We start from the raw sequence: 22,761 nt of genomic DNA, 5'->3' as shown, positions 1-22,761 counted from the left end.
AATAAACAGTAGCCTAACCTTGTTTTATCTGGCCAGATTGGAAGGATCTTCTGGCTCAGGGGACAAGGAAGTGCACATGATGGAACTTTATCAGTGATTTAAGTATTTGTCTTCCACAAATTATGTTGGTCTCCTTCCTATCGAGCTTCTTACCAGAATGAGTAGTAAGTAGCCAATTTGAATGATTTTTATTTAAATTCTGTTTTTAATCCTCACCCGAGGATATGCAGAGAGGGAGAGAAAGAGGGAGAGGGAGAGGGAGAGGGAGAGGGAGAGGGAGGAAGGGGGGGCATTGATGGGAGAGAGAAACATAGATCAGTTGCCTCCTGTATGAGTCCCAACTGGGCATTAAACCCAAAATCCAGGTATGTGCCTTGACCTGGAATTGAACCCACAACCTTCTGGGAAACAGGGCAACAGAAGCTCCAACCATCGAACCCTCTACCAGAGCTATTTAAATTCTTAATGCCGTTTTCTGCATGCAAAGAAGTGTTAACAAACAGTGCAGCCAAAGAAAGAAAAGAAAATCATTAGATGATCATTGTAATTGAATGCCCACATATGACCTGAGTCTCAGATGTCACCGCCCTCTGCTTCAGGGAAGAAGGCCGTGTCCCCTCCAGCCTGAAGCGCTGTGAGGGGGGCGGGAGCCCGGGCCCCCAGAAGGAAAGCATTTCCCCTGCCATTGAGGAGCTTCACTGTGCCTAGGTTTGGGGCCTGGGATAAGGCGACTAAAAAGAATTAGTAACAGTAATACCAATAATAGCTGATATTTACTAAGGCTTGATTTTGTGCATGACACTACGCCAAATGTTTCATAAGCATTACTGCTTAATCCTCGGTAGATTCTTTTATGAGCTCCGTTTTGCAGATGAAGAAACTTGTCCTGCCCTAGCTTTGTGTCTCATTTGGTTCTAATACACCAGAAAGTGGTGGTTCGATCCCCAGTCAGGGCACATACTCAGATTGCAGGTTCAATCCCCAGTCAGGGCGTGTTTCTCTCTCTCTCTCTCTCTCTCTCTCTCTCTCTCTCTCTCTCATCATTAAAAACAAAAACATTTTTAAGAAAGAAATGTATCCACGGTCACAGCCAGAGGTGACAGAGCCAGGTCCACCTGACAACGAAGCTGAGGCTCTCGGCCCCTGTGCAGGACGGGGCATGGTCTGGCCAACCCGGAATTAACCCAGATTACCCTTAGGGAGAGCCCTGTTTCATGAATGGACCAATCCAGCACCTTGGCATCTCAGTTCTCCCCGTTCAGTAGCTTTAGTCTCCCCATTACGCCTTTTCTCTACCTCCATCCGGTAGCAGCCCCTGTGTTACACTCGGTGACTGGTGGATGATAGGCATTTGATAAATACGATTTTGAGATGGAAGTGGGTCAAAATCAAAATGACATCTTTGAATGTTATACATTACTTTGAAATGTACATTTTTTAAGAAAATGAAAGTAGAACGTTACGGAAAATTATCAGTGTCCCGTTAAGTGTCCACCCCAGGGTCCGTATTAGAGGCGTGGTCCCCCAGGGATGCAGCCCTCACCAGGGCGCTTTACTGGCCATGCCTCCCCTTGCCCCCCCAGCACACCCCGGCATAACCTGCCCGCCTGTGCACGGCAGCCCTGCTCAGGGCCAGGCTGCACGTTACTAACGGTGCACACACTGGCGAGTAGGCTGGGTCTGAGCTGATGAGGCTTCGATCGATAGCAAGAAGGTGTGGAAAAGCCAAGTTTACTTCCTGGTGCCCCTGATCCCGACACGGAGAGCATGGCTTTGAGTCATAGCGTCGGGGGCGGACCCCAGCTCTGCCGCACGGTGGCCAAGCGACCTTGGCCAGGTTGCACAACTCCTCTGGGTCTCGGTGTCCTCGTTCGCTGCGTCAGGCTGCGTGAGACTGACACGGGCCGGGCGTGTACATGGCACCGGGCACGTGCGCGTGCCTGGGAGGTATCAGGGGCACAGCGCGTGGCTGGCATAGTTAGGTGACCTCGCCTGCCAGATGAGTGAGTCACGTTGGGGACATTGACGCAAGTGTGGTGGGATGGCAATGTCACTCTACAGCAACCCTCAGGAAAGCTGCCGGAGGGGCTCTGTCACGGCCTGCTGCTGCACAGGGGGGTTGGAAGCCGTGGGCCAGCTCTGCTGCACAGCATCACGTGGTCATTTTCCGCAGAATGCAGAAAGCAGCCCTGCCCGGACCCGGTCTGCCACAACCCCAACTCAGTGTCTGGGGTCACCTAGCTCCTATTCTGTCCGTGGCTCCGCGAGCAAGTCTGCCATGCAGCTCTGCTGAGAACGGCCATCATAGGCACGCTTTACAATGCCTTTCCCCCCTGACTGTTGGCTGCCCGGTGGGGGAACAGGGTTTGTGTCTGCCTTTGAGTGGGCACCCAAGGTCAGGGACCCAGAAGCCAGCCTTGGGCCCAGGGGCGCCTGGCTCAGCCCAGCACCCTCTCTCAATCATCCTCTTGTGAGAGGAGGCTGAGGTGGGGGGACGGAGGAAGGGCCTGAAAAGCGGGTCCAGGGAGGGAGACCTCTGGGGGTGTCGGGAGGGAAAACATCTTGAGGAAACAGGGTTCTTCCCAAATACCCCACACCGAGGCCTCACACCCACGTGTTACCAACTTTACAGTTTTAGTATAAAAAAAAAAAATTTGATTTTTAATAAGTACATTGCCAATTCATTCCAAGCAGTCAGGAGGCGAAGGCCAAACCTTTGGAGTTTAAAGAGTAAAAGAACAGCCGAAACCAGTTTGGCTCAGTGGATAGAGCGTCAGCCTGCGGACTCAAGGGTCTCAGGTTCGATTCCGGTCAAGGGCATGTATGTACCTTGGTTGCAGGCACATCCCCAATGGGGCGTGTGCAGGAGGCAGCTGATCGATGATTCTCTCTCATCGATGTTTCTAACTCTCTATCCCTCTCTCTCTCTTCCTCTCTGTAAAAAAATCAATAAAATATATTTAAAAAAAAAAAAAAGAGAGTAAAGAACAAAATTCAGCGGAGTACAATGTAAAGGTCTGATTGGATTTATTCCGTGACTCATGAGTCGGGCAGCCTCCAATCTCATTGAAAGGCAGGAGACGTTACGGGCAGAAGGGAGCAAATCAAGGAAATGACAGGAGCCAGCACGCAGGTTGGTTATGGCAAGGCTCCTTTCCACAGAGGCGACAGCAGGGGTGTGTCAGGAAGGTGACCTCACTCCCGCTGGTCAGTCCATTTCGGATGGACCTGTCTAAGACTCCACGTCTGGGAGAGCCACAGCTAGGTTTTGTTTCCTTTTGGTGCCGTGAGGGAGACCTAGGAAGGACCTGAGCAGCTCCATTTGGGGCCTGCGGTCTCGTCTTTAACGGAACAAAGCCTACCAGTAAAGCTTGAAGGATTGCTCTTGCCCTTCCTCTGAGTCAAGGCAGTAAGAAGACGTTTTTGGTGTTTCTAAGTTGTGTTTCCGTGTTTTAACTTATTGGAAGAGGAACGACTTTTTGGGTAACGGACGGCACTGGCTTGTCTTTATCAAGCTCAGCCTTAGGCAGTGTTGATTTGGTGTGTGTGTGTGTGTGTGTGTGTTTCCTTTTCCTTTTATCAGGTCAGAACAGCCTTCTTGACTTTTTTTTTTTTTTTTAGTGTTTGTCGAATATATTCCCCCTTTTAGCATAGTTGACAAATAGCATCGACCTAACACTGGAACCAGAGAGCTTGGTGGCAGTGCCAGGGCGGTGGGTCAGGTTCAGTGTGTGTCTGCCTTTCCTGTCTGCATTCATCTAAGCAAGGCCTGCTAACACCCGGTCTGTGCCGCGTGCGGTGCCGGGAGCGAGGGAGGCTGTGGCAAACAGCCTCCGTCCTCGCAGAGTTTATCCTCCTGTGATGGAGGCACACGTTTGTCCGAGGATCTTGGGAGTCCTGGTAAGGATGCTGGAATTTGGATTCAGGGTTCTAACAAGCCTTGCAGACTGTATCTCAGCTTCATGTTGGCAGGGAGACCCTCCCTCTGTCCTAGAGAAGCTCAAGCCCAAAGCTCATGCCCACGGATCTCCTGTGCCCTGGCTGACGGGTCCCCAGGCCTCTAATGAGAGAGAAAGCTCAACACTGGGGGTGGGGAGGCGAGGCACATGAATTCACTTCAGATTAGCAAATCCTGATCCTCTGTCTCCTGAATTCTCTGAGTTGGCAGCAACCTGTTAAATATCAACTTTTTTAATACTAAAAATGTTACGTCGACGACATACGGGTATAGTGTAAGGGCCTGGCGCTGGGAGCACCCTGTGCTGTCAGTGACGCTGTGATCGACCGCACATTCAGGTGAACATGCCGGCCGTGCCAACCAGCCGCAAAGGGTCCCGGGCCCGAGGCTGGTCACCCCGCAGTGCGCAGGCTGCCCTGGTGCCCGCGGCCCCTGGTCCGGGGCCTGCTTGCCCTCCTTAACGCTGACCCTCCGCTGCCCTTCTCGGGGGCCTCTCTGGAACATTCTGCTCATGACAGGCAGCGCTTCTCAGTGACTTCCTGGCACGTGACCCGGGCTGGCTGCCCCGTGAACCTCAGCCGGGTCTGTTCCTGCCACGGGCTTCCGCAGCGCTGACCCTGCCCGGGGAGCCTGCGGCTGGCCTCGGCGCAAGGCCGCCGTGTGCCAGATGGAGCAGGCCAGCTGCTCCGGCTTCACGGCTGCTGCATGTGCAGGTGCACGTGAGGCGGGAGGGGGGGGGGGTGGTGACGGGGCGCAGGGCAGGGCGCTGCCGCCAGCTGGGCCCTTCCCCGGGGGTGGGGTAAGGTCAGCTTCGGTGCATGGGCCTTGGACTCTGGTAACTCATTTAACCCTGTGAGTACGCAGCCGTCCCTCCATAGTATACGCCTGCAGGAATGTGAAGGGGATTAAGTGAAGGAATATGGGGGGTGGATCACACAAAAGCAATGTTATCCCAAACCGATGGGGGGAATTCCGGCAGAGGAAAACGGCATTGGCAATGTTTACCGTGCCTGTTCATGCAGAATGCTCATTTACGAAAACATGTCTGTTTGCAGGACAGATTGTTCGTTTAGGAAAGGAGCGTGCATCGGGGGCCTCCTAGGCATCAGGCCTGTTCTAGAGCATTCCGATACGTCAGGGCAGATGCGTTACTGCCCTGTAGGGCTTCAGCCTGGCAGGCCGCTGGGCAGTAAATAATGGCAAACGGTGTGCTCCACTGGCACGTTGTGAGTGGGGTGGGCGGGAGGAAAGCAGATGGGGTGAGGGGTCAGGGGTGCACGGTGGGAGCAGGCTGCTTTGTTAGTTGGGGTGAGCCTTCTTGTGTTTTCTGTGCAAATCCCCCCCCCCCCTCCTTGTGTTCATTCCACAACCATTTCCTGAGCGCCTGCCACGCGCCGCGGCCCGGAGGTGCGGCGGTAAACAGGACGGCTCGGTCCTTCTCCTCCTGGAGTTTCCTTCCTGGTGGGCAGAGCAGACGGCGAGCCTGCACACAGACCCACGTGGTAATTGCAGGTGAGGTTAAGCGGCACGGAGGAAGTCAGTCAGACAGTTTGAGGGCACGTAGAGGCCAGGCCGGAGCAAACAGAGATGGGGTGGTCCCTCAGGTGACGTTTGGGTTGGGCCCGAAGCAGGAGAGTGAGGCCGCCACGGGTGGTGCTGGGACCAGCGTGTGAAGGGCCAGGACTTGCCGGTGGAGCCTTGGCAAGTAGAGCAAGTGGAGCAGGTGGAGGGAGGCCTACGTGGCGAGCACAGGGAGTGGACAGGACCCGTGGACAGTTCCAGCCCCGCAGGCCACAGTGAAGGGTTTGGGTTGTGTCCTAACATCAGGGGAATTGGACCTCCCCTGGTGTTTTTTAAAGATGGCCCTGCCTGGGGCATGCCCTGCGGACGGCATGAGCGGTTCTCTCCAGGGCCAGCAGCCGAGCCGGACAGTCAGTTCTCAAGCTGACTCGGGCCGACACTCGCTGACCCCGTACTGTGTGTCCAGCACCGCGCCTTGTGCTTTCAGTGACCTTTATCCCGTTCACTCCGCTCTGCCCAGTTTCTGGTCCACCAGGAGGAGCCGGTCTGAAGCGGATTCGTTGCCTCACAGGAGGCCCCAGAAAGCCGGGGTGCAGGGCGGGTTGTGGGTGGGGAAGGAGGGTGCCATGGGAGGCGGATGCAGACAGTTTGACACCGAAGAAGCAGTTGGTGCTCAGTCCATTTCAGGATAGCCCGTCCTTGCCGCTCGCTGGAGGTTCATTCCTGTGCAGAAGCCAGAACGTACAGCAGTTCTTCCCCTCCGCCGCCTCCCTGTGAGGCAGCGGGCTGCTGAGGGCAACAGGCCCCTTTCGGTTCGCAGGAAAGTGGAGTTTGGCTCTTGAAACCAATTCTTTTTTCTTCTTCTTTTTTTTAAAATATATTTTATTGATTTTACACAGAGAGGAATTGAGAGGGACAGAGAGTTAGAAACGTCGATGAGAGAGAAACATCAACCAGCTGCCTCTCACACAACCCCTACTGGGAATGTACCCGTAACCAAGGTACATGCCCTTGACCGGAATCGAACCCGGGACCTTTCAGTCCGCAGGCCGACGCTCTATCCACTGAGCCAATCCGGTCCCGGCATTCTTTTTAAATTTTATTTTATTGATTTTTCACAGAGAGGAAGGGAGAGGGACAGAGAGTTAGAAACATCGATGAGAGAGATACATCAACCAGCTGCCTCCTGCACACCCCCTATCGGGGATGTGCCCGCAACCAATGTACATGCCCTTGACCAGAATCGAACCTAGGACCTTTCAGTCTGCAGACCGACGCTCTATCCACTGAGCCAAACTGGTTTTGGCTCTTGAAACCAATTCTTGGTGGTTTAGGGCTCTCCCCTAAAATGAAAAGTCCCAGGGTCAGGAATCCTGCCCTGGCCATTTTGGTAACTCAGTCCCTACCGCGTTCAGAGCGAAAATGCCTTCGTCAGGGACTTGGCGTGCCAGTGGAATTTGGTCGAGACAAGAAACGGTTACATCTCTCCAGGGCTTCAGAGAAAAGCTTGAAGCCTGTTTGCCAGGTTTCTTAAGCAAGCGGAGCCTGGGCAAGCTTGGTCCTGAGGTGAACCCAAGGTACCCGGGCCGCCCTGGAATACTTTTTCCAAAAGAAAAAGGAAAACCAAGCACTTTCCCCCCACCCCTTCCTCTTTCCAGCAAGCAGCCTGAATATTTAGCTGGACACATTGCATCATTCATGAATCTGGAAATACTCGTTCTCACAGTCCGTCTGCGCACCACTGCAAGGCCAGAGAGCGAATGTTTACCTTCCCAAAATAATATATGCAGGTGAGGCCGAGGGAGCCAGCTTCCCTCTCTGTTGAACGCGCTCCAGCAGCTTCCTGATGTTAGCCTTTTGAAGGGCCCGGATTTCAGTAGAAAAACAAAATTCCCTTGTCATCCTACGCCTTCTTGAATCTGATAGCTTAAGTGCACGGAGGACTGATAAACCCAGCTCCTCTCGGCCCCTCTCGGGCCGCCCGGGGAGGGCACCCCGAGAGGATTTGCCTTTTTCCTAGACACAGCTGAATTCTATAAAGGGCTTCTGTTTTGTAATCTGTTTTCGAGATCTGATGCGTGTGTTTCTCACCCCCCGTCACGTGGGGCGGTCTGACGCAGGCGCCCGACAGGACTCTGAGAAAATGTCCTGCGAGGATGTGTGGGAAGGCGGAGCCGGGCCGCCGAAGCGCCCAGTGTCCGTTGTCAGGAGCTTTCCACCGGGGACGGCAGACCCGGGCAGGCGATTCCATTGCGGCATGGGCCTCCCTCGGGCCCAGAATGGACCGTGGGTTTGACTTTTGCAGGATTCCAGGTCAGTGTCCTAATGCAGCGTGTTGTTCTTTTTTTAGCTGGGTTTTATTTCTGAGTTTCTTTTTATAGACGAGGGCTCTGTCTGTGCAGTTCTGTTATCCCGTACGTGCGTGAGGGACTGAGCGGCCCCTCCCTCTGATCAGAAGCTTCGGGAAAAGGGGGTTCGGTCTGGCCCAGGAGCGTGGTCTCGAATGAGTGACTTCGGGTTCTCACTGAGAATGCGCACGGGACAGGGTTACTTCCCTTTCGGTCTGCCATGTCGTATTAAAACATGTCCTGATGAAACTGCACCAGATTTTATTAACAAGCCCTATGAAGTTCTACAGAGTAGATATGCTGGTTATCGACTTAAAGAGGTTTTTCAAGATTGGGTTTTTTTGTTTTGGGCTATTTTTTGTATGGTTAGAATTAGAATTTATATAGAAACTATCATTCTAAGGTTTTTTATATCTGCGTTTTTAGTAAAGTTGCCTTGAGTAATTGCAGGAAGGAAGGTTTAATTAAGCTGGAAATACTGGAGTTTACTTGGTCAGATCGTATGGTTAGAATTAGAATTTATATAGAAACTATCATTCTAAGGTTTTTTATATCTGCGTTTTTAATAAAGTTGCCTTGAGTAATTGCAGGAAGGAAGGTTTAATTAAGCTGGAAATACTGGAATTTACTTGGTCAGATCATTGCCAAAAATTTGTTTCTTTTTTTTAATCCTCACTCAAGGATATTTTTTAAAAATGTATTTGAGAGAGAGTGGAAGGGAGGAGAGAGAGCACGAAGCATCGATATGAGAGAGAAACATCTAACAGTTGCCTCCTATGTGCACCCCCAACCAGGGATCGAACCCACAACCTAGGTATGTGCCCTGGCTGGGAATTGAACCCACGACCTTTGTTGCTTTTGTTTTCAAGTTCGATCCCAGAATACTAAAAAGCAGGGTATCTAGGATATACTGGGGAGGAAGCTAATTTAATAGGTGAGTGCAGCCAGGGGGTGGGCGAGAGAGGAGGGGGCTGGAGGAGGTTATTGGGGGGGGAAAGGTGACTTATGTAATACTTTCAACAATAAAGGTTAAAAAGAAGAAGAATCATTTAGGCAAACAATGCTGTGATCAGGCTAACCTTGGAGACAGAGGCGGGCATGCAAGCCGTGATGGGTGGCACACACAGAATACGGGCAGCGGCCCTACAAATCAAGGCACCGTTTGCACCCGAGTGCCGTGTGGAAAGGACTGTCCGTCCGCCTGCCTCTTCAGCCATGCTCACATTCAAGTGCAGCGACTAAGTCCTTCAAAAAGGTTCCATTATAACATTGACGGGGTGGGGAAAAAATCCGATTCCTGGCTGGGGCCACTGTCTGCACGGAGCTTGCACATTCTCTCATGTCTGTGTGGGTTCTCTCTGGGGATCCGGTTTCCTCCCACATCCTGAAGACGTGCACGTGATGTGAAGTGTCCACATTGTCCCCGTCTGAGCGTGGGTGGGTGTGGGAGTGAGAGCGCCCTGCTGTGGAAGGACATCCTGTCCGGTGCGGGTCCCGCCTCGTGCCCGGAGCTGCGGGGAGAGGCCTGGGCCACCCGACACCGTGGACTGAAAGGAGTGGGTTGGAAAAGAACGATCTTACTATTTTCTATAAATCTTTTTAAAATGTATGCATAGCTCACATTTACTTCAGTGATTAAAACTATAAGTGTCTTGGGTCTTTATTTAGAAGTTTGGTGATGTTTTTGTGACCAGAAATCCGCTGGAGGAACTTAACTCTTCTTTATATCAATTAGCCCAGGGCTGTGGTCGGCAAACTGCAGCTCGCGAGCCACATGTGGCTCTTTGGCCCCTTGAGTGTGGCTCTTCCACAAAATACCACGGCCAGGGCGGGTCCATTTTTGAAGAAGTGGCGTTAGAAGAAGTTTAAGTTTAAAAAATTTGGCTCTCAAAAGAAATTTCAATCGTCGTACTATTGATATTTGGCTCTGTTGACTAATGAGTTTGCCAACCACTGGCCTAGGGTAAAATGGGTTTCCTTATATGTCATTTTGTTTAAAATTGCAGTTTTCAAGAACCTATCGATGACATTAAATGCTGGGGTGAGGAGCTGCAGTTTTATTGTTTATTTATTTGTTGTTGTTGTTGTTGTTAATCCTTACCGAGGACATTTTCCCATTTATTTTTTAGAGAGATTGAAAGGGACAGGGCAGAGAGAGAGAAATATCGAGGTGAAAGGGGCCCATCAATTGGTTGCCTCCTGCATGTGCCCAGCCAGGGTGGGGGATGGAGCCTGCAACCAAGGTGCATGCCCTTGCCCACAGTCGAACCCGGGACCCTCCAATCCACAGGCCAACACTGAGCAATTTAAAATAGGGTGGGCACGGTGGGCCTCACCAGGAAGGTCATGCTTGATGATGCAAGGCAGCCGAGGGAGTCCTGTGGGTATCTAGTAAGAACATGCATTCAAGGAGAAGGAACAGCACATGCCAAGGTCCTGGGGGGGGAGGGGGGGGGGACATGCCAGCTTCTTCAAGAAACAGCAAGGAGGCCAGTGAGGGAGGCAGAGAAATAGCAGGCAGGAAGGTCAGAGTGGTCGGGACAGACATGCTTGACCAGTTCAATTCCTGTCAAGGTCAAGTACCTTGGTTGTGGGCACATACCCAGTAGGGAGTGAGATGGCCGAGGTTATGAGAGCAGCATGAAGGGCAGGAGTTCCAGTTTGGATGGAGGTCCTTGTGTTCCCTCCGATTCTGAGAAGGCCTCCAGTGTTTTGCTGGCGAGAGCTCTGGCGAGTTAGTGAGGACTTGACTGTGATACTTCGGACCTGGAAAATTAGCATGTGTATCTGTGTGACTGGGTGTATCAATCTGTGTTTCTCCGTTCCTTGGTCTTTCCTGTCTCCTGTCTCCTGAGGATTTCTGCCTTATATTTTACCACACTTGCGTTCACTTTGTCTTCAGTTCTTTTGGGCTTACTAGTATATATGATTTATTTTATTAAGTAAAATACTTTTTTTTAATATTTTCTTTTTAAATGATTTTGAACATTTTCTCATAGACTACAGCAGCAGTTCTCAAATTTTTCTGGTCCCAGAATTCCCTTACACTCTTACAAATCATTGAGGGTCTAAAGAGCTTTCGTTTATCTGAGTTATAGCTATCAGTACTTACCATATTCAAAATTTAAAATAAGAGTTAAAAAATACTATTAACTTCTGAAAAAAATGCTATGATAAAACCAGGTGTCTGACAAATAACATTTTATTTAAAAAAAACAAAAAACTACTTTCTAAAGCAAAACAAACAAACAAACAAAAACCCATATAGTGGGAAAAGTAGTATTGTTTTACATTTTTGCAGCTGGATTTTCATATCTGCTTCTGGATTCGGTTGAAATATATTATTTTAGTTGAAATATGTAAAGAAAATCTAGCCATACATGAATAGGTAATTGGACAAAGGAGGAGTTTTCTTAATCTTTCCAGTTACTTGTGGATATTCTTTGATAGCACACTAAAACTTGATAAGTGCTAGCTTCTTAAAGGGTTCTACCACACAATGGTTGATAGTCCCATGAAAGATTTCATACTTGGATATTCCAAAGTTATGAGGATGTTTCATTGACAAATATAATGATGCTTTCTATCTATCTATCCATATAAAAGCCTAAACAACCGGTCGACCAGTCACTATGGCTCACACTGACCACCAGGGAACAGATACTAAAGCATAGGATTAGGCTCCCTCCTGTCTGGATCGGGCCTGTAGGGATTGGGCAGAAACTGGCTATCCGACATCCCCTGAGAGGTCCTGAATTGTTCAGAGTGCTGTGAAGTGGGTGTTTTGGAACAAGCAGTAATGTTGAGGTGAAAAGACAAAATAGATGACACAGCATAGAACTAAGCCAACTTGGAAGGCAGCTTTTTTAATCACATAGCAGGTGTTTCACCAAATCTGAGATTATCCAGTCAGGCTGGATAAAGAATTGAAATAATAAAAGAAAGAAAAGCCCTAACCAGTTTGGCTCAGTGGATAGAGCATTGACCTTCAGACTCAAGGGTCCTAGGTTCGATTCCGGTCAAGGGCATGTACCTTGGTTGCAGGCACATACCCAGTAGGGGGTGTGCAGGAGGCAGCTGATTGATGTTTCTGTCTCACTGATGTTTCTGACTCTATCCCTCTCCCTTCCTCTCTGTAAAAAATCAATAAAATGTGCCGAATCTGGTTTGGCTCAGTGGTAGAGCTTCGGTCTGTGGACTGAAAGGTCCCGGGTTCAATTCCGGTCAAGGGCATGTACATTGGTTGCGGGCACATCCCCAGTGGGGGATGTGCAAGAGGCAGCTGGTTGATGTTTCTCTCTCATCGACGTTTCTAGCTCTCTATCTCTCTCTCTTCCTCTCTGTAAAAAATCAATAAAAAATATATTTTAAAAAATCAATAAAATGTATTTTTAAAATAAATAAAATAAAAATAAAATTTAAAAAATAAAAAGAATTGAAATAATGTATGGGCCTTACAAAAACCAAACTGCATAAGAATATATGAGTCAGGAGACAAAGTAGACCCTACAGGGCCCAGAACAGAAACACCTCAAGGAAGGCAAAAGAAATATCAACAGAGTGTGTTAATGGTGTACAACCTAATAAATGCGAAGGACACACTCCTGTGGTCTGTTTGGGGACACAGAGGAAGCCATAAAGATTTCATTTCTTTTTTTCTTTTCTTTTTTTTAATATATTTTATTGATTTTTTACAGAGAGAAAGGGAGAGGGATAGAGAATTAGAAACATCTAGGAGAGAGAATCATCGATCAGCTGCCTCTTGCACACCTCCTGCTGGGGACGTGCCCGCAACCAAGGTACATGCCCTTGACCGGAATTGAACCCGGGATCTTTCAGTCCGCAGGCTGACGCTCTATCCACTGATCCAAACCGGTTTCGGCAAGATTTCATTTCATTTTTATTATAGATTTAAACCCCCTCCCCCTCCAGAGTTCTAGAAAAGATAAATGGGAGACAAGGAGTAAAGGCCGGGTAAACGAGAGTGGAAGAACTAACGTTAACCAGAGACAGTGAGGCAGTTGTCACACCAGGAACCCAGGCTCACAGTGGCTATCACAATTGATGAGAAAGGTTAATTCTTACTTGTCTCAAGAATTAAAAGAAACATGGAGACTATCCTCTTCTCGTTACCTGAATCGAAGAAGCTGTGAGTAGAAGTGTACTTCTTATGGCTGAATGAAATTTAACCAGTTAACTGCCACGATATTTTGAATTTAATTTAAAAAGGTCTGCCGCTTGCCTCTAGAGACACTTATGGCGTACAAATGGTTAAAAAATTATCAAATGGACTCTTACATAAAGGATATTGAGTAACATAATGGGCACAGCTTATATCAGCTCCACAAAAGGGTAAAAAGAGATTGTGTATGTGGCCATCTGGCCTTCCCAACAGAATCAGCGCCGTGGGCTAAACGTAAGACTCCACTGCCACTGGGAGATAAAGAAATACCAGCAAGCTCCGTGGCTTTCTGGATGTCACTGGACAAGGGATAGAGAGACTGGGTGATGGCTGGTTAGTGTATCCCATGGACCAGAGGTGGTTTTTGTGGGGGTTTTTAACTGCAGGGGTGATATCTTATTGTACAGTGAAATTAGTTTAGTGAGTTGCTGTTGGCATTTTTTTAAATATATTTTATTGAATTTTTTTACAGAGAGGGAGAGGGATAGAGAGTTAGAAACATCAGTGAGAGAGAATCATCGATCAGCTGCATCTTGCACACCCCCTACTGGGGATGTGCCCACAACCAAGGTACATGCCCTTGACCGGAATCGAACCTGGGACTTTTCAGTCTGCAGGCCGATGCTCTATCCACTGAGCCAAACCTGTTTCGGCAGCTGTTGGCATTTTTGAAATGAAAGATAATAGAACAGAACAAACTGCGTCACACATGGTAAGGGTCACGTTTTAATTTCCTTTGCGTCTTAGTTCAGCCATGTATTTATTGTACACGTGTGGCATGAACACCTTTTGACTGCCCCTCACAAGGCTACTAGTTGGCAGGCCCTGGCCATTCCAGACTGATTATAGAACATGTGTGGAGAATAACACGAACTCGTCTCTGGGGGAAAACAGAGCTGGGATCCTCAGACCAGAGCCACTGTGCCTTTAAATTGTGCTAATTTAGGAGTTTGTGATTAGACTCAGCATTGTGGGCTCAGAAACATACTTTCCTGGTTTCATATGTTTTGTTTGTCCTCAGTACCTCACAGAGTTCTATTTGAAAACCCTACTCGCCTTTGGCTGTAATGAAAGGGAAAGCAGAGAAGGAACGAGGTGGGTCCCAAAGAGGGGCAGGGCGCCCCTGGTGGTCAGATGTGGCCATTCAGGCTGTGACTTTCCATTGAGAGACCCTTGGGAGCCACCAATTAGGAACAGCTGCCCCTCCAGATCTTGCTTCTGCTCTGAGCTGGTAATAATACCTTTACAGACAGGCACTGATTACTTAGAGGAAACTTAAAGAAAAACCATTTTCCTGCTTCATGAATTCTGTTTGGATCAGATCACCAGACCGTCTTTGGAAACGATAGGAGGCTTGTGGCAGGACCATGGTGTTGCCTAGCTCTAGGAGTTCCATCCATGCAGCAGGCTGGAGGGATGATGAGACCCTTAACATCTTGGAAGGCGACCCTGCTCCCCCCGATTTAGACATGTATCTATAGCTACAGCTTTGGAGAAAGAGTTCTGAGAGGATTTCCAACTATGCAACTCTTAGCAATGGTCTGAGAAACAGGCTGGGGCGCAAGGAAGATTTAGCTTCTCGTGTTGATCCCCAAGTCTTGGAAGCAACGACAGCATGACATAAAAACCTGGCTTTTTGGCAGTCTGCTTGACCTTTGAACTCGCACGCGCTTTCCTTTTCCTCCTCCGGGGACGGTGGCTTCAGGTATTCACCGTGGTCCAGCGTTTGACATACCGCCCGAGGCGGTCCTACAATACAGCCTCTGACGGAACTAGGCTGTCCCGATCCCCTGGTGATAGAATTGTTCACCTTCACACCGGGAAGATTAGGAAAGCACCCACGTCTGCGTGTGGTGTGTGCCCAGGCCGGCCTCGCGGAGTTCGTGCTGGGAGGCCTGAAGTTCTCATGAGGTTGTCCAAAACGAAAACATACGTCAGTCAGCAGGGCCCACGGCGGATCCATGTGTGCTGAATGTGTCCGTGACAGGATCAAGTGTGCTTTCCTTACTGAGGAGCAGAAAATCGCTGTGGAAGTGTTGAAGGCACATGCACAGAGTCAGACAGCTAAATAAATGTAAAAATGAAACTTTTTTTTTTTTAGTAATAAAAAAAAAAAAACACGTGTCTTTTCATGCAAAAAAAAAAATTTTTTTTTTCCCAAAGAAGTTGAAAATAATCTAGACACAAAGCAGGTCCTTGTGGAGGGGTCTCTGACCATCTCTCTCGTCTCCTTTCAGATGACAGTCATGTCCCTTTCCAGGGACCTCAAGGACGACCTGCACAGCGACACCGTGCTCTCCATCCTAAACGAGCAGCGCATCCGGGGCATCCTGTGCGATGTCACCATCATCGTGGAGGACACCAAGTTCAAAGCCCACAGCAATGTCCTGGCTGCTTCGAGCCTTTATTTCAAAAACATCTTCTGGAGCCACACCATCTGCATCTCCAGCCACGTCCTGGAGCTGGATGATCTGAAAGCCGAAGTGTTCACGGAAATCCTCAATTACATCTACAGCTCCACCGTCGTCGTCAAGAGGCAGGAAACGGTCACCGACCTCGCGGCCGCAGGGAAGAAGCTGGGGATATCCTTCCTGGAAGACCTGACCAGCCGCAACTTCTGCCACTCCCCGGGGCCCTACGTGTACTGCATCACCGAAAAGGGGGTGGTGAAAGAGGAGAAGAATGAAAAGAGACAGCACGAGGAGCCGGCCATCGCCAACGGGCCAAGGATCACGAACGCGTTCTCCATCATCGAGACGGAAAACAGCAATAGCATGTTTTCCCCGCTGGACCTGAGGGCGAGCTTCAAAAAGGTCTCGGACTCCATGAGGAACGCCAGCCTCTGCCTGGAGAGGGCGGACGGCTGCCACGGGGCGGAGCCCGTGCGGACCCTGGCGGAGCACTCCTACGCGGTCTCCTCCGCCTCCTCCGCGGCCGAGGCTTACCGGAGCCAGCCCCAGCCCCAGCCCCAGCCCCAGCCCCTGCCCCTGTGCGGGCCCGCCGGCAGCCCGCCCGGCGGGACAGGCCAAGAGAACGGGGAAGCTGTGGCCGAAAACCCGACGGCGTGCCAGAAGCCCGCGGCGCTCTCCGCGCCCCAGGATTCCGAGCCGGCCACGGAGAAGACGCCACCCCCGCCGCCAGGAACCCGCGTGGAGGCTCCCCAGGAAAGGAGCCCGCAGCCGGCCGCGGTCCTCCCCGGCTCAGCATCTCCCGACGCGGAAGGCGACGTCCGTCCGCCCAGGGAAGACGAGAACGCCTCCTCCGAGGTCCCCGGGCCGCCGGCCGCGGAGGTCCCGCCTCTCCCGCCTCTCGTCTACAACTGCAGCTCCTGCTCCAAGTCCTTCGACAGCAGCACTCTGCTGGGCGCCCACATGCAGCTGCACAAGCCCACCCAGCAGCCGCTGGTGTGCAAGTACTGCAACAAGGAGTTCAGCACCCCGAACAGGCTGGACCGGCACGAACACATCTGCATGCGGTCCAGCCACATCCCCGTCCCGGGAGGAAACCAGTGCTTTTTAGAAAACTACCCCACCATCGGACAGAACAGAGCCTCCTTCCCGGGTCCGGAGTCCTTGTTATCCGGAAATAGGATCGGTGACTTCTCCGGCCCCGGGAGCACCCTGCCGGAGATGGACCACCTGGTCAAACTGGTGAACGGGCAGATGCTCTACAGCTGCACCGTGTGCAAGCGCAGCTACGTGACCCTGTCCAGCCTCCGCCGGCACGCCAACGTGCACTCCTGGAGGAGGACGTACCCGTGCCACTACTGCAACAAGGTGTTCGCGCTGGCCGAGTACCGGACGAGGCACGAGATCTGGCACACAGGGGAGAGGCGGTACCAGTGCATCTTCTGCCTGGAAACGTTCATGACCTACTACATCCTCAAAAACCATCAGAAGTCTTTCCACGCCATAGACCACAGACTCTCCATCAGCAAGAAAACGGCGAACGGAGGCCTGAAACCGAGCGTCTATCCGTACAAACTGTACCGGCTGCTGCCCATGAAATGCAAGAGGGCCCCTTACAAGAGCTACCGGAGCGCATCCTACGAAAGTGCCCGAGAGAACAGGCAGGGGCGTGAGCCCGCAGCCGGCCCCTATGTCGTTCAGAACCCGCGCGGCTCGGAGCTGCCCGCTCTGAATTTCCCGGAGGGCATGCACCCCGCGACCCGCAGCCCCGCCGTCCCGCCGGACACGGCCGCGGGCCAGGACAGACCCACGTCTGCCAGCTTTCAGAACGCAGAGGGGTCCAAGTGGGGAGAGGAGACGCTGAAAGCCAGTCTTGACAATAACTTTTATTCACAGGAGGCGTCCCTTCCTTTCCCTGAAAACGCTGTCGGTGGTTCCAGCCTCCCCGCCGGGGGGATGCCCGCTCTGTCTTTGAGTCACGGCAGCGAGAACTCGGCGTCTGTCATCAGCTACGGCGGCCCCGCGCCCTCGGTCATCGTGCACAGCAGCCAGTTTTCCTCGGTCATCGTGCACAGCGGCATGGCGGCCGCCCTGTCGGGCCCCGGCAGCAGCCACAGGGCCCCTTCAGGCCCGGCCGCCGGCCAGACGGTGAAAGAGGACAGCAAGCCCGAGCCAGACAAGGCGGGCAGGGTGGGCAGCAGACACAGAGGCATTAGGGAGAAAAAGAAAACCGGCCCCTGTGACAGGGGAGACGTCCCCGAGGAATCGAGATCCGCGGCCGACCCCGGAGGGTCGCTGAGCAAAACCACAAACGCCAGCAAAGAAACCAGCAAAATCGAAACCTACATCGCGAAGCCCGCCCTGCCCGGCACCTCCACCAACAGCAACGTGGCGCCCCTCTGCCAAATCACAGTCAAGATCGGGAACGAAGCCATCGTGAAGAGGCACATCCTAGGATCCAAGCTGTTCTACAAAAGAGGGAGGAGGCCCAAGCACCAAGCGCAGGAGGAGGCTCTGCCGCAGGAGAGTGACCCGGACACCAAGGGCGACAGCCCGCTCGACCTCTGCCAGTCCGAGTGCATGGACATGAGCGAGATGTTCGACGAGGCCAGCGACCAGGACACCACGGACAAACCGTGGCGCCCTTACTACAACTACAAGCCCAAGAAGAAATCGAGGCAGTTGAGGAAGATGAGGAAAGCCAACTGGAGGAAGGAGCACGGGGGCAGGAGCCCAGGCACCAAGTATAAGTACCCGGCGGAACTGGACTGCGCCGTGGGCAAGGCCCCCCCGGAGAAGGCGTTCGAGGAGGAAGAAAACAAAGAGATGCCCAAGCTGCAGTGCGAGCTCTGCGACGGAGACAAGGCCCCGGGGACCGGGAGCCCGGGGAGGCCCCACCGGCACCTCACGGCCAGGCCGTACGCCTGCGAGTTCTGCGCCAAGCAGTTCCAGAACCCTTCCACGCTCAAGATGCACATGCGGTGCCACACCGGGGAGAAGCCGTACCCGTGCAAGACCTGCGGGCGGTGCTTCTCAGTGCAGGGGAACCTGCAGAAGCACGAGCGCATCCACCTGGGCCTGAAGGAGTTCGTCTGCCAGTACTGCAGCAAGGCCTTCACGCTCAGCGAGACCCTCAAGATCCACGAGCGGATCCACACCGGCGAGAAGCGCTACCACTGTCAGTTCTGCTTCCAGAGCTTCCTGTACCTCTCCACCAAGAGGAACCACGAGCAGCGGCACGTCCGACAGCACGCCGGGAAGGGCTTCGCCTGCTTCCAGTGCCCCAAGATCTGCAAAACGGCTGCCGCCCTGGGGATGCACCAGAAGAAACACTTGTTCGAGAGCCCGAGCCAGCAGGAGAGGGTGGAAGGCGAGCTGTACCATGGGAACTCAGCTCCGCTGCAGAATCCCCATTTCATGGATTCGGAAGACAGTGACCAAAAGGATCATCTACAAATCCTGGTTGGAAATGTCCTTTGAGTAGTGAAGGGGGTGGGGGGGGAGTCTTCAAAAATATAAATTGGTGGGGGGGTTTTTTGTTAGTTTGTTTTTTCAGTTAGCTGTTTTGTGTGTGTGTGTGTGTGTGTGTGTGTGTGTGTGCGTTTTTTAAGTTCAGTTTTGTTTTGTTCACATAACAGTCATGAAGGTGTGAATTGTGAAAAAGGAAATCTCATTTGTGAACATTTCAGAAAAAAGGATCCCAGGATCTACTTTGGGTTTTAGCATTAACGTCTTACAAAGTGCGCAAACATGAAACGGCTGACGCTGCCCGTATCCCAAGTATCTTGTGAAAGTTTATGAAGTTCTGAGCTGTGGTATTTCTGCCGGTGGCGGGGCGGGGAGGTGGGGGGGGGGGGGGAGTTTAACTTTAGCCTAATTTAAAACTTTCTGGTTAGTGCTGTTAGGAACTGGCTGCTACACTGTCTTTAGTCACTGGAGAAAAAGGTCAGACATCATGAAAATGTCAACTGCATAAGCAAGTTCAAAGGTAAATGGGCTCTGACAGTCATTCCCATTCAGCTTCCGCACTATTGAAAACCGTTTAAATTTCATGGGTACATATTAAACACTTACTGTAGCTAAAAAACTGTGTGTGAAATGAGTAACCTAAGTAGGACATTCACATATTAGAACTACTTTTCTGCAACACAAACCTTGTAAAATACATATGTAAATCCCATGTCCCCTGTGGAGAATTATACCGATGAGCAGTAGATCGGCAGATAATGAAGACTGGTGTGAAAACCGGTAGAAAGCATTCTGAAGATGAGTTAAGAGAGCATGTCAATGCTTTTAGATGGGATGCTGTTCTCTTGAGGTTGTGGCTGAGCTGTTACTAGAACTGGTCTATTCAAGTCACAGAAAACATCTATGGGGGAAAGCCTTCCCAGAATTCACCTGTGGTTACCCGTGCTGCAATGACCTCACCTCAGAAAATGAAGAAGGTTCACGTTCTTCTGAAACTCCCTGCGGTCGCCCATCCATCCCGAGGCCATACATGTGGAGGTCTGTTCCAGGCAGAATTCAAGAGGTCACGTCAAACCCGGCACCTCCAGTTCCACTGAAGGGGTGTCTGGGAAATTTAACGCAAAGCATGCGTACCTTGGTGAGTGCCCAGCGCTTGAAAGGGACAGAAAGCCTAATCCCTACAATGATAGCTCTGCAGCCCACAAGCAGACACTAGTATAAAACAAAAGGGCAACAGAAACATACACTCTGCCCCTCCCGTTCCAGACTTGAGTAGGCCACCGGAAAGGGATGACCATCCTTGCCTCAAACAGCTTTGTTTGGGGTGGCGAGGGAGGTAGAATATGGGGTGATAAGATTCCATCACTTATGTGACTCAGAAATACATCCACAAAGTCAGATGCCTTGTCTTCATGTTTACAGACATCTAGCCCCCTTGCTAAAAAAAAATAAAAATAAAAATAAAAAAAAAGCCCACTTACATTTTTTTAATGTTCTTTTATGTTGACCCACACCATCAACCTCAAAGTCTAATTGTCCTATGGGAGGTCCATCATCGGGACTAGGTCCCAGGAAGCTGGAACTCATGATTCTTACTTTTTAAGCTGCCATCATGGGAGGCGGAGAGAAAGCATCCCTATCCTTTGATCACCAGTATGAGCAGAATCCGGAAATCGGTTCAAGTGTGACCTGCAGTCAGTCAATCATGTTCATAGGATTTGATAGATAGAAACCCAAGGCTACCCAAGGCTGCAGAGTTACCATTATGAAGAAGTAGCTCAAAGGACTCCAGTTTCTCTCTCCAAATGGGATGTCTTCATGAAGAAGAATGAATACGGATTCAGGTGGGCAAGAACATTCAAACACCCAGAAAAGGACATGATCAAAGCTTGCCTTGTATTGTAATACTGTAGTACTTTGCTGTTAAGTAACCCCAATATTGTATCTGCATTTATCTTTTGTTCAAATACATTCAGTTACATACAGTATTATATAATAGAGGAAAATGGAAAAGATGCAAGTAAATTCAACTTTATTTTACACATTGTATATATGTATACCTGCACTATTCATTTGGTTTTGTTACAGAGATAGTCACCAAGGGCTGAAGAATTGATAATTAGAATATTGAATAAGCAACCCAGTGACCTACTAATTTGTTTGATCCCAATTAGGATTAAGAATCAAGAAAAATAATTGTGTATTTTAGTCATTTTGATTTGAGGTAACTCCAGATAAGTAATTATTACATGTAGTGATGTCTCCCAGCCCTTACACGTGGGTATTTTTTAAGTGGACTTGTATGCTGATAATTCTAGACCAAAGTAAATATGGCAGAATATTTATACATGAAAAAAATAATTTTGCAAATATTTTCTATAATTGTATTATTCGTTTAAAACGTTGACAGCTTGTGTTAGTTTCAGGGAGGGGTGTATATTTTGATAAAAAAAATACTTGACTTTGTAATTCTGTATATTCTACACAATTTATAGCAGAGCCGTTTTACGACAGCCTTGTCACATTTTTTTGTTAATTGTGAAAACTTTATTTTGAGTGATGTTTAAGTATGCATTGAGTACATAACGACCAACTAGAATTCAAGTAAGTGTAAACAGTGAACATACTGTATGCTGTCCAAGATATATTGTAATTTGCTGTTTTAACATCTGTATTTTGTTTAGAAGATATTATTAAATGCAGATGTTAAGGGTTGGAAAAAGTCTAATTTTATTTTTAGAAATAATGAATATAAATTTGCTTTTGCTTGATTAAAATAGCTTGTTCCTATGTTAAGTCTCTTTTTGATGTTTTAATGTTACTTCTTTTATGCAGCCAAGCAGCTATTTCGTTGGTGTGCGTCACAGCGTCATGTTGCGTATTAGTCGTCGATACATTTCTACCTCCTCACCTGTTTACATTCCGTGGTACCCACTTACACGCTTACTACTCAAATGCAATATGACTTTTAAAAAAAAAATCAGCCCTAGCTGGTTTTGCTCAGTGGATAGCGCATCGGCCTGCCACTAAAGGGTCCTGGGTTCAATTCCCGTCAAGGGCACAGGCAGGGATTGCAGGCTCAATCCCCAGTAGGGAGCATGCAGGAGGCAGCCAGTCAATGATACTCTCTCTTCGATGTTTCTCTCTCTCCCTCTGCCTTCCTCTCTGAAATCAACAAAAATCTTTTTTTTTTTTTAAGGCAAAATGAGAGAAGTTGAAGTCTTCTGGTGATGTAGTGCTTTGGATAGGCCTGATGGTATCATGATAAATCTCAGAGTATTGGACGTATTCTGCTAGACTCATCCACAGGAAACAAACTGCACCCGTGGAGTGCCAGGCACTTGGCCATGGTCTTTCCATGGGCTGTTTCACCCAGTCCTTCCCCAGCAGCCCTGGGAAGTCGACGTCATCATCCACATTTCATAGTGACTTTGAGAAGATCCCGGATCCCAGCCCAGGGCTGCCCGCCACCACAGCCCACGTTTTGTCCCTTCTCAGCATCTTAGAGAGAAGCGCTGAATGGGAACGGAACAGAGTGAAGAGAAAAGGCTTGACAAAGTAACTCAGCATTAAGAGGGTAGCTGTTACAACGACAGCTCTGAAGAGGCCGTGAGGCTCAGCTTCCCCAGACTCATCACGAATCTACTTCCTGAGGCCTCGCTACTTTGGCCATTTGGGTTTTTGTTTTTTTTATATCCTGGGATATTGCCCCAATAAATCCCGATTTTAAGAGTTGTACACTTTTTTAAAGACCAGGGACTGAAATGATAATTGAATGCTATTTTACGCTAACATTTTTCACCCTAAAAGCTGTTCCATCATCACATCCGGTACTCGGAACTTGAGCTCATTACCTTCAAAAGCTTGCAGTTAGTC

At 49.9% G+C, this 22,761-nt stretch overlaps 1 protein-coding gene and 1 pseudogene across 17 annotated transcripts in view; both read left to right on the top strand.

Annotated features, from left to right (window-relative positions):
- LOC118715716 overlaps positions 1 to 15,106 on the top strand; it is a 38,943-nt pseudogene extending 23,837 nt beyond the window's left edge.
- Positions 1 to 21,675, top strand: part of ZBTB38 (zinc finger and BTB domain containing 38) — a 121,407-nt gene extending 99,732 nt beyond the window's left edge. For 16 of the 17 annotated variants that reach the window (XM_036431274.2, XM_045579226.1, XM_045579230.1 and 13 more), the window contains one exon: positions 15,247 to 21,675. In XM_036431274.2, coding sequence (XP_036287167.1) covers positions 15,247 to 18,897 — 3,651 coding nt within the window. In that variant the 3' untranslated portion in view covers positions 18,898 to 21,675. Of the gene's footprint in view, positions 1 to 7,497; positions 7,793 to 15,246 lie in introns of those variants that run through there. The other variant, XM_036431278.2, reaches the window with a different exon arrangement.
- Positions 21,676 to 22,761: the final 1,086 nt, after the last annotated feature.

The sequence above is a fragment of the Pipistrellus kuhlii genome, unplaced genomic scaffold, assembly GCF_014108245.1.
Source record: "Pipistrellus kuhlii isolate mPipKuh1 unplaced genomic scaffold, mPipKuh1.p scaffold_m20_p_11, whole genome shotgun sequence".
Lineage (NCBI taxonomy): Eukaryota > Metazoa > Chordata > Mammalia > Chiroptera > Vespertilionidae > Pipistrellus > Pipistrellus kuhlii.
This window is presented reverse-complemented; position numbering and strand designations above follow the sequence as displayed.